This window comes from Brassica napus, chromosome C4 (genome assembly GCF_020379485.1).
Source record: "Brassica napus cultivar Da-Ae chromosome C4, Da-Ae, whole genome shotgun sequence".
NCBI classification, from domain to species: Eukaryota; Viridiplantae; Streptophyta; class Magnoliopsida; order Brassicales; family Brassicaceae; genus Brassica; species Brassica napus.
In genome coordinates this window covers 39,758,295-39,770,594 of record NC_063447.1, presented here as the reverse complement: position 1 = coordinate 39,770,594, position 12,300 = coordinate 39,758,295, and the positions used below count along the sequence as shown (strand labels likewise).

The window sequence follows — 12,300 nt, the reverse complement described above, 5'->3', positions numbered from 1 at the left end:
TTTGAGGGTGTTCGGAATTCAGGTGTTTTTTTTGTGCGAAACTATATTTATTGCTTCTGATTAGCACATTAAATTTTTAAATAAATTTATGTTTTTTTTCGTAGGTGTTCACGATTCATACATCGTTGTAATCTCTGGACGGTGGATTATGTACGACACTGGTGACTGGGATTTTAAACTTGATAGCGACCGTATGGGGAGGGCTGTCTATGCGAAGTTGATAACTTCTGTTGAAGACTTGAAGCGGGCCATTATTGAGTCATACGGTCTAGTTGGAATGTCTGTTGCCGTTGAGATGTCATATTGGCTTGGTGAACACGGATCTTGTGCTGTTGGTGAAAGAGAAGCTCCTGTTCAAATTTCCAAAGATAAGGATTTCGACTTGTTTACTTCGGCACGTAAGGTGGACAAGTACATCAACGTATTTGTCACATTCAAAGAGGAAATAGATGGGAAAATCCATTTTCTGAGGCCAATGGGGAATCTTTTGAAGTCCAAAGAAGTTGCCAGCAGCAACGAAATGCAAGTTGGGAGTACGTCTGCTGATGTGCACACCCGGAATGAAGTTAATGACGGTGAGACTGATTTGACCGAAGATGAAATAATTCTGATGGGAGTTGCGGAAATTGAAGCAGTTTATGCCTCAAATGGTTTTGGGATGCGTGAAGTGGATGGAACTGCATGTGAAGTTCAGAATAAAGTGGAGACGACTGAAGATGCTGCGTTAGGGGAAGGCGAAGATGCCGACGATGAGGATTATGATTACAATTTATGGCATGATTTTGTTGGACGAAATTGCGAATGGGACGATGATAAGGATGAGGATGGAGGGGTAGGTGGTGGTGGTCGAACGAACGTTGCATATGGAGGTGTACGTGGTGAGGTGGTGACTAAAACGAGGAGTGGACGAACTAATCCTTCTTCAAACAAAGGCAGTGGTTCATCTACAAACAAACAGCGTACCGCAAACCCACCATCAACTTTTGAAGATTACGTAGATGAGGGTAGAGATTACATAGGCTCATCTAGGATTTCGATGGAGAATATTGAAGAAGCAAGTAACAATTTAGGTGTCAAGTCAAGTGATCAAGTGGCCGACACTGAGAATCATTCAGATCCAAATCAAGAAGAGGACCCAAGTTTGGACAACAGCTCCCAAATGTTGGTTCTCCAGACTCCTCCAAAGCCGTTCAACATGCATACTCGGGAAGTTGACGACAGTGATGATTTCGTTGGGCAGGTCCCTCAATGTGTTTCGTCTAGACCGACACATGATACATCTGATGGAGAAGACGAGGATGACGACTTTGTCGAACCGGTACCTCAGTGTGTTTCGGGTGGTCAGACACATGAAACCCTGGTTGGAGAAGACGAGGATGACGACTTTATCGAACCGGTACCTCAGTCTCGAAGCCGTGAGGAAGACGCAAGAAGACGTCGTGAAAAGGATAAGGCTGATGACGAATCACTCATGAAATCCGTTAGAGCCGTTGAGCTATATGGATTTGAGGATGTAGAAGCTTCGTCTAACAACGAAGCAGTTAACGATTATACCGTCGATGATATTGACTTCACTCTAGCAGATGCTGATATGTACACTGGGAAGCTATTCAGTAGCAAGCAAGAATTCAAGATCAGTTTGCACATTTATGCCTTAAAGCAGGTGTTCAGGTTCAAGTTCCAAAAACATGCGTTTAACTACGTCGCAGCGAAATGCATTGATAAAAACTGCAAATTTTATGTTATGGCTAAGCAATTGGGGGAATCTTCGACATATCAGGTGAGGAAGGCGCAACTGAAGCATGTCTGCACATCTGATGCTAAAGCGCAATATAAGAAACATGCGACGTCAAAAGTAATAGCTGCACTAATGAGATCGAAGTATGAAAGGCTCCAAGCTGGACCGCGCGCATCTGAATTACCCGAGATGCTCCGGAGTGAGTTCTTGTTTACGGCCACATATTGGAAATGTTGGAAAGCAAAAGAGTTAGCAACTGTGGCTGCACAAGGAACAGAAGAGAGCTCTTACAAGCTCCTGCCGAAATATTTTTTTGTTGTAAAGTATGCAAATCCTGGGTCCATTACTAATATCAAAACTGAAAAAGATGATAAGGGTCAGGCAAGGTTTAAGTACGCGTTCATGGCGCTGAAAGCTTGCATTGACGGGTGGAAGCATCTACGGAAGGTTATTGTGGTGGATGGTACTCATATGTTTGGGAAGTACAAAGGGTGTTTACTAACTGCAAGTGGGCAAGATGCCAATTTTCAGGTATTCCCTATAGCGTTTGCTGTTGTAGACAATGAAACAAACGAGTCTTGGAGTTGGTTTTTTGAGAAGCTGACAGAGATCGTAGAAGATGGCTCCGATTTATCTATTGTGTCTGATAGAGCAAATCAAATATGTGTTGCTAAAGATAAGTGGTATCCTCTTTCACACCATGGGTGCTGCCTCGTACACCTACAGAGAAACGTCGACGCAAAATTCAAGAAAAGGAATCAGAAGCAAATGGTTGGCAGGGCAGCCGAGGTATTCAAGGTATCCCACTTTAAGAGACTTTACGCGGAGATCAAACTTACAGATAAGCGCTGTTGGGATTATCTTGAGAAGATCGATCCTAGACATTGGACAAGGTCACACTTTGAGGGCGAGCGGTACAATCTAATGAGCTCGAATATAGCTGAGTCTCTCAACAAAGCACTAGTTCCTGCGCGCGATTCCCCGATAATGGCGCTATTTGAGTTCATCAGACGCATGATTAGTCGTTGGTTTGTGAGTAGACAGCGAAAGATATCGAAAATGAGTGGTGAGATCCCCCCGGCTGTTGACGAGTTGATGGAGAACAATCTAGAAGACGCAAGAGCGTACGCTGTGATGCCTCTGTCTGCTTTTGAATTTGAGGTAACTCTAAAAACAACCGGCTTCGGGAGTTCTGTTAATTTGGAAACCAGGTCTTGCACATGTCTTGAATTCCAGAAAGTTGGAATACCATGTCGACATGCCATTGCTGCGGCTATGTTTCGGGACTTGCAGCACTCAGAGTTCGTTGCAGACGCCTATCTAAAAAAGACATGGAATGAAACAACAAAGGGTGTTACACTCCCGGTTCCAGATCCGCAAGATCTTTTCATACCTTCGGAGGTTAGTGACCTTATCATGTTACCACCAAAGACGAAGAGACCACCAGGACGTCCACCGACCAAGCGTAAACGTTCTGCAGGAGAAATACCGGTACGACCTAATCTCATCTGACTGTAGTCATGGATATTTTCTGAATAAAGGCTGTTATGTTTTTTTCAGGAGGGGCCGAAGAAGAAGAAACTAAACACATGTAGTCGATGTCATATCTCAGGTCACAACAAAAAGTCTTGTAAAGAACCGCTACAATGATGGGTTATGGATGGAGGAGATTTTATGTATTGTTGACAAGGGAGTTATTGTTTAGGTGTTTCCTAATAACACATCTATAATGCTATTTTGCGAACTGATGAGATATGGATTACGCAGTGCTTCTTCTTGAATTTATTAGATATGTATGGTTTTATTGTCATTCCTAAATATGGTGTTCATGTTTATGATTTGATGTAACTTGTTTATAACTTGAGGTGTACGATATCTGTGTAGCCAATCTAGCCGTTAGAAAGACATTTAAATACAATGTAGCCGTTGTATTGTGGTCCAATAATAATATAGCCGTTACAATCTCAATCTATTTAAGTATGACTGCTTGTGTCGTCTATATTTCAGATTTTTAGCGATTCTCTCTTTACTCTATTTTTATACTAAAGATGGGACTTGATTATAGCTATAGCCAGCCTTCCGAATCAGAGGACTATGGTGGGAATGACTCCAGCCACACAGAAGACCGTGAGGTTGAAGATCTTATTCGTCGGGACCAAGCTGAGCTAAATTACAATTATGCTGCGACGGTTCAGTACCCTCCGCAACCCGAGGTCGAATTTGGATTCCCGCAGACATGCTACTGTCGTGGTCGGCCTAAGCTAGCAACATCTCGCACTGTAAATGATCCAGGTAGAAGATACTACACGTGTGATTATGTTAATGATGGAGACTGTCATGTTCATAAATGGTGGGATGAGGCGGTTATGGAGGAGATGAGAGCCAGGGATACGCACACACTTCAATTGTCTGAAAAGGTAGATTATCTTACATTTTGGAATGACTATGACCCACAACTTAACAAGTTTAAGGATCTCCAGAATGAGACTGAGCAGAAGCTGGTTAGGCTAGAGAAGATAGTGTCTGAGTTAGCTGAAAACAGAACAAGGTTAACCAATGGCTTCGAATACTTTGTTGGTGGAATGGTTATTATATTAGTTTTACTTGGGTTGGTGATCATATTCAAGTAACTCTTTATTTTGTAATGCAATTATGTAATTTTCGTACTCTTCTATCAAATTTGTACTCTTTACGTTAAGGTTAAGGGATTCTAAGGTTAATTTGTACTCTGTTATGTAATTTTATATTAAGGTTAATTTGTACTCTTCTATCAAATTTTAACTGTTTATCTCATAATGGGCCTATCCATATCCAATTAAGAAGCAAACCCATTTGAATTAATGTAGTTTCATAATGTGTACAAAAGTCATCATTATACACCCTCGGTTAGGGTGTACGAAGTCATCATTATACCCCTCGGTTACGTAAGCTTCATTACGTTGTTTGAAATTAGGGCAACCTTCTGACACGGAAAAGACATCTTCTTTATACATATTTGTACTAATGAATGTATGAACTTAAGGTATTCTCATCTCTCTCTTCGTTGGTGTACGAACACGCGTACACTTATGGTTTTAACACGCCAATAAATTTAAGTGAACTCTGTCTACGACAAGAAAGTTTCCTACTTCATTTCATATGGTCTAATCAGTCGGAGATTTAATTCTACCGAGGAGTCGCAACGATTTAATTCGCATGGTTTAAACCGAGGAGTAGTAATGGAACGCCGCGTCTGTTACCAAAAAATTAATTAATTATTTTCGTAATATATATACTACTCTGTTGTCATTTAATATCTTTTTCATCTTTCTAAACACATTCTCTGCAAACCTCTTTCTCTGCAAAACTCTTTCATTCCAAAAATGGTGTCTGATATCAGCCAGGGCAAAATGACCGTCGCAAAATACAAACGATTCTTTTACAGTTTGCCTATAGTCGGCGAACGCACCGAGCAACAGTTGATCCTGTTGGCCAAGGCCGGTTTGAAGGAAGAGATCCGCGACGGTCTGGAAACTGAGGAGTTCGCCACACTCGAGGCCCTGTTCGAGGAGGCGGAGGAAGTCGAGGAGGGGTTAAAGGAAACACCTCCATCCAGCCCTCGCAAACGCCGCCGCACAAGCCCCGATCACCGCAGTAGCAAACGTGCTCGCAAGGCGGAGAGAAAAGGTGACCCGGAGGATGAGGGTTATGGATACCCCGGCGAAGAAGCGACGGGGTTAAAGGACGATGAAGAAGGTGACTACTGGGAGTGGATGCAGATGGACACGGACGTGGATGACGACGCTTCCGACTGGACCGACGACACATTGGGTTCTGGGCAGTTCAGGATGGACAACTACCCAGACAGCTCCGGCACCGACTCCAGCACCTCCGACTCCAACTAGGAACCTCCTCTTCTTTTAATATTATTAAATATTTTGAATTTTATTGTTTTTTGTAATTATGTTGATCTCTTTTTTTTTTTGAACTCTTTATTATATTATATAATAAAATTTATGATTTCTGTTTATTATTGCTGTCTTTTTATGCATGTTTAATATTAGTAAAATTAGAAATTGCTAATTATATGAATACTGACGGTATACGAATACTAACGGTATTCGAATACTGATGGTATACGAATACTGACGGTATACGAATACTGACGGTATACGAATACTAACGGTATTCGAATACTGACGGTATACGAATACTAACGGTATTCGAATACTGACGGTATACGAATACTGACGGTATTCGAATACTGACGGTATACGAATACTGACGGTATTCGAATACTGACGGTATACGAATACTCACGGTATTCGAATACTCACGGTATTCGAATACTAACGGTATTCGAATACTAACGGTATACGAATACTCACGGTATACGAATACTGACGGTATTCGAATACTGACGGTATTCGAATACTTAAGGTCTACGTATACTGACGGTATTCGAATACTTAAGGTCTACGAATAATTCCATTAATTACTCACTTTTATTACTTATAATTCATAACTAGGGATGTCAAATGGACTGAAACCTATTAAGTCCAAATTAGATGGGCTAAAACCATTTGGACATGGACGTCCAATTTGGAATGATTTATGGTTCTATTTGGAAGGGTCTGTTTTGGAATGGTCTTTTTGTGTTTGGACAATTTGGACTAGGTACAATTTGGACTTAAGATTAATGTCCAATAAACTGCTTTGTCCAAAGGACATACCCATTGGACATGGACAGCCCAATTGACATCTCTATTCATAATTCCATTAATATTTATCTTTACTCACTTTTCATTGATTAAACGGTATACGAATACTGAAGGTATACGAATACTGAAGGTATACGGGAGAAAACATATAACATTGACGAATACTTTAGGTCTACGAGAGAAAACAGATAACATTGACGAATACTTAAGGTATACGAATACTTAAGGTCTACGAATATTTAAGCTATACGATAGAAAACAGATAACATCGAGGATAACATAAATAAAGTCCTAGAGGATGTGAGAAATGTTGCAGCATATCCAAAATAGCCTGCAGTTTTTACAAGAACCTTCAAAATCGACTGTGTAATCATGGCCATAAAGGCAGCTTGGTGACTTGATTACCTCATCATCCGGAAATTTGAAAGATGCACCATATCTGTTCATGTATGGCGCTCCAAATGATATCAATCGCCACTCTAGATCAGCTCCCAGTCCAACTATCGCATCCGAGCGAAGGTCATAGTGATTAGCTTCGAACTGCTGAAACAGTTTACTGGCTTCCTTGTCATTGCCAATACACACGTTGAAAATGCCGACTGCTAAAGTTGATAAATCATGATTTGGGACATTTGGTTGCAATATTCTAATACATTTCTCAGGACCTACGATCAGTGCTGCATAGAGCCCTTCATAGTAGATAGCGTTTGTGTTGCCAGCTGTTACGCACTTGATGAAAAACTCTCGAAACTGACCACCAGTGCAGATTTGACATGTTGCAAAGGTGACCATTGGCTGAACATTACACTTCCTTAAGACGGAGGGTTCGTGGACAAGTGCATAACCGCGTTTCCCAGCCCGCAAAATACCACCAAGATAGTAGAATGAATCCGCTCCCACCATCTCTATTATTTTACACAAAATTTCTTCTGGAAGATTGGGGATGTTTAGAGATGCCATACTATTGAGTTCTGTTGGAGATGTTTATCAGAAGCATTGAATATGTATATATAGAATAAAGAAATAAACAAATGAGTCTTATGAGTTACTAGGAAAGTTATTGTCCCCTCCCACATTTTGTACCTAACACACTCAGAGAAATAGTTATTGCAATCAATTTTTAAATTTTACACTAATACTTATTAAATGAAACAGTAAAAACACCAACTACTTCTGAAATTGTTTTCCTTTGAAACAAATAACTAACACACTATGGTGAGATCTTGCATGGATATTATACTCTAATAACCCTAAACCCTAAACACTAAACCCTAAACCCTAAACCCTAAACCCTAAACCCTAAACCCTAAACCCTAAACCCTAAACCCTAAACCCTAAACACTAAATATATAAGAAATACGATATAAAACCTTCAAAGATAAACTGATCTGTTTGAATTATAGTGTCTGGATGAATGAAAAGATACAATAACCGTTAACAATTCGGTTTAACAAACGAAATGAAGCAGGCAGTATACACGTCTTCAACCATCGTTTTGAACTTTTGTGTTTCCAATAAATTCTTCATAGGTATCCATCGCGTATTTCTGACGGAATATGTCCACCTTTTTGTCATCGATCTGCCCCATATCCTCATAGGAGTATCCCGCTGCATGCATTTCCAGAAATTTGACCGCGCATGGTCCACAGTCGCCAGACCTTTCGTTGAAGTAAATATTGTCTGGACGCACCCATGAAAATGCTTGGTCTTCTTCAGGATGACTACTATCGGAAGGAGGCGAAAACGCAGCTAAGACATGAGGCAATGCGCGTAGAAGATAAGCCATGTGCTTGTTCACCTCATTATCGGACTCATTAAGGGGAATGTTGCAGTCCAAAATCTCCACTTGTCTGCATGTCAAGTTGATCACAAGACCAACCCAATGATCTTTTCCCCACATCATTGGGGCGTACACCCTGTCCACATCAACCAACAACACCTTCTTGTCATTCCGACGCGGCGTTTTTCCGGTGAAACTGAAACTGACAAGCCCTCCCCAGTTGAATCCCAATTTATCTGAGGCCTTCTCGAACTCTGCGAACTTTGATATGATGCCCGCAATACTGAAGTAGTCTACAAATCTGCACCTCCGACTCAGATAATTGCGTCCATGTCGCCTTACTAGCATACTAATTAGCACAGAAATGTGCTGAAAAATATGTACAAACCATTAGAAAAATATGTACAAACCACTTGAATAAAACGGATTAAGTTCTGATGAATGGAATACCTCGGTACTGACCCAATTTGTTGGCCGCGCCAACGACAGGAAGAACTTATTTGAGACATGGATCCCAATAACAATTTCGAATTCCCTGAAATTTGAGAACAAACCAAAAGTCAATATTAAACATTTGACAGTCCAAGAAATTTATACAGTATATCCAAACAACTTACTGTGCCGGTTTCTCGCGGAGAATTGACTGAAACTCTTGAAACTGCGCTTTCTCCAAGTCTGCTAAGGGCGTATATTTGGGTTTCTTGCAGCTTTGGAAAAGCTTCTTCAATCTCTTGTCTGGGGTGTACACTCCTCCAATCTTTGTTGAACGTCTCGGAATACGCTTCGTCTGGAGGTCATCTTTTTTGGTTGAGCTTATTGGAATACATTTCCCTTCTAGCTCTGCTTTTTTTAATGACCTAGTCAGATATCGACTCAGCTTCGAATTCCCAACGTCTGGTGTGCGACATTCAGTCATCGGATCATCCTCTGGCGGTGTCTTGTAATCTTCAGAATTTGTCGGTGACGCTTTACCACCTTGTTCCTCCGGCGGAAGGACGTAAGATTCAGGATGAGACCAAACGGTAAGCATCCTACAAGTGTTCTCCTGTGGATCTTTATAGACATTGTCACTCCGTGTCCCCTTTTCAACCTCTTCTGCTAACAAATTTAGCCCTGATATTGGAGACTCATCTCCCCCCTCGCCCTGACAACGTTCAGATATAGCTCATTCAAATACTTCGATTCAGATGTAGTTTAACATTAAAATACCTAATCAACATAATCTGTACACCTGGCAAAATTATCTGAACACTTGACTAACTAATATGAATACCTCTGATCTCTCACCTGAAAACTATCAAACAGATCAGTATACCTGACTACTTAAGCTGAACACCTCTTAAATTAACCTGAATACCAGACCAAACAAATGAGTATTCCTGTAAACCTCATAAATTAACATGAATACCTGAACTATTAACCAGAATACCAGACCAAACAAATCAGTATTCCTGTACACCTCAAAAATTAACCTGAATACCTTAACTAAATAACCTGAATACCTGACCAAACAAATCAGCATTCCTGTACACCTCACTAACTAAAACGAACAACTGATAATCTACGCTGAATACCTGGCCAAACCAAGCTGAACAGCAAAACATAATATATCTAGAGCCTATAAATTCATTGTTATAATCTATTTACCTCCAACGGTTCCGGGAGAGTCGGTTTTGCTGGCTTTGATACAATTTCTGGTCCAATCGGCGTTGAAACATCGACTTCTGGAATGTTTGCCGACTTCGAGAAAGAGGGGCCTTCGCCCGCCATTGAATCTACCTACACGTTGAATTTTTCTCAAAAAAGTTAGACCGGGATTCAGGCATTGTTTATCATTAAAAATTGTAGGAGCAGTTTGATTACCTTTTCCCAGAAGCGAGCATTTGGCGTACGGCCATCACAATGATTATCATGCATTCTCATCGTCTCATCGTCGCTAAACCCATCGCCGTTGTTCTTCTTGTGTTTCTTACTATCAGACCAAAATATTTCAGCTTCATCATTACCATCACCACTGAACGGACGTCGCTTCTTTGGACCTTCCATGCCGGTAGGGTCAGCGTGACTGTTGTCTCTGTTTGTTTTACCGGCTGCTGTGTTTTGCGGAACCGTGAACGAGCCTCCCCTATCATGATGCAACCAGTCAAAAATCTCGTTCCGCAATTTACCCAACTGCCTTTTCAGTTCAACTCGTATCCACTCTTTCAGCTCTTGCTCCTTATCTGATAAGTTTCCTGGTTCAGCCTGTTTACATATCCCACGACGAGGTCGAATAGGATGCTGAGGCGCCTGAGTCGAACTTCCAGGTTCATCACATGCTTTCCCAAACCGATTAGACGGTTTTTGACACTTCTTTTTGACACCAACACCTTCAGCCTTTTCGGCTGGCTTCAGAGGTGGAAGGGATGAATCACCTCCTCTAAAGTCTGTTGCTTTGAACTCGTGCCCTTCCCGCATTCGACGAACTAAGTTATCTATTTGGGGATCGATTACTTCTTTCTTCCACTTTGGATCCCCACCTTCATCTGGGATTGAATACGTAACAATAACCTCAAACAAAGAACACAAACATTCATAAGTACACAAAGTTTGAGCGTCTTAACTTCTGTTTTGCAAATAAGATAGACAACAACATTGTACCTCAGTTTGGGTTTCCACCAGAAGTATGTCTTCAAAATTCAGAAGTGCATTTGTTGAGTCGCATCCTTCTGGTTCTTGCAAGAAAGAAGTGGTTTTATTAGGTTCGGGAATTTTCTCAAGCAATGAGGGGATAGCTTTAAAAGCAAAAAGTTGCAGCGCCAGAGGGAACCCATAACACGCTGTTGACTGCTGTTTCAAACGAAGGCGCATGACCGAAAGGGATTTATCCATTTTAGAAGGATCAGAAGGTTGAGGTGGTCTCAATCTAGACAGAGTGCTGACGAATGCCTCTCTCCCCCATGGATATTGAAGAAATGATCTGGTGTCTTCCAGCATCTCGACGTAAGCAGGCGTCACACGAAGAAGTTTGTGACCACAAACCAGGAGCCCATCTACAAGCGCAATGAGAGCTAGTGGCAACCGCTTCCACTCAGGAAGACTAGGCTGTTCAAGCATACGAAGAACATCTGGTACAGTCACGTCTTCATCTTCAGTTTCAAACAACTCTTTCCACATACGTCCAGGTGTGGCATCGATAGATTCTGACCCGTTTCCAACTTTTTCCCTTTCAGGCTCGCATTTCAGCCCCGTGATGTCTCCGAACTCACGCAGAGAAAAGCGTAGTGGCTTGTCTGCAAACAAGAACCAGAGCTCATATAGGCGCATCGTAACCAGCTGACGGCTGAGGAGAGAATGTACAAGTTTCGCAGAGTTTGAGCAGCGCGATACATGTAAGTGGAACAGAGCTCCAAACTGACTTCCTAGCAGACAATTCATTTCAGGGGAGCCTCTTAGCAACTTCACTAACGATCCAATGATACTCGCCTTTGAATAGATGTTCAGTCGAGGTTTGCCAGGATAGCAATTACGTGCGAACAGTCTTTCCGGGAAAGTCGGCGTGGTGACAATAAATTCCGGCTCGGTGGATGCAGCTTCTTCTTGGTCGGTGGATGCATGTTCCTCTAGTTCGGACTCCGTGCTAGATACTGAAATACAATGACCAAATCCAGACATTTACCCAACGCTTTATTTTTAAAAACTTTTTCCAAAGAATTTCACAGCGAAGCTTAGCGAAAGGAGATACCTGCATAACGAGACACAGTTTTGCCTAGTCGGGGAATTTTCTTGGGATTTGCTTCTCTATCACTGGCGCATTGACTACGAGTCACCCTCCTCGAGGGCGTTACGCTGGAGGGGGATACCATGCCGATCTGGGTACAGTCGAGAGTGGTTCTTATGTGGGATTCCTTTTATGTTTGGTTCTCAATTGCAGCTGTTTAGAGGTGGTTCTGGTATATTTTGATATAAGGGATGTTTTGGTTTTTCTAATTTCCTTCTTTTTTATTCTTTTATTAGGTCTTTTATTGATTTTTAAAATAAAAATTAAGAGGTGGCACGGTCGTAATACCAAGAACCACGCGCGCCCTCTGTCGACATTTCAC

General features: G+C 41.6%; 2 protein-coding genes across 2 annotated transcripts; both read right to left on the bottom strand.

Annotated features, from left to right (window-relative positions):
- Positions 1-7,772: 7,772 nt before the first annotated feature.
- On the bottom strand, positions 7,773-10,675 carry LOC125585348. The gene is made up of 5 exons (XM_048754267.1): positions 10,082-10,675; positions 9,866-9,997; positions 8,836-9,362; positions 8,669-8,753; positions 7,773-8,587 (listed from the first exon to the last, which is right to left on the bottom strand). The coding sequence occupies exons 1-5, from the start codon at positions 10,673-10,675 to the stop codon at positions 7,922-7,924; spliced, it is 2,004 nt and encodes a 667-aa protein (XP_048610224.1). The 3' UTR covers positions 7,773-7,921.
- A 32-nt stretch (positions 10,676-10,707) lies between these two features.
- Positions 10,708-12,063, bottom strand: LOC125586072. The gene is made up of 3 exons (XM_048755871.1): positions 11,943-12,063; positions 10,859-11,844; positions 10,708-10,743 (listed from the first exon to the last, which is right to left on the bottom strand). The coding sequence occupies exons 1-3, from the start codon at positions 12,061-12,063 to the stop codon at positions 10,708-10,710; spliced, it is 1,143 nt and encodes a 380-aa protein (XP_048611828.1).
- Between the last annotated feature and the right edge of the window lie 237 nt (positions 12,064-12,300).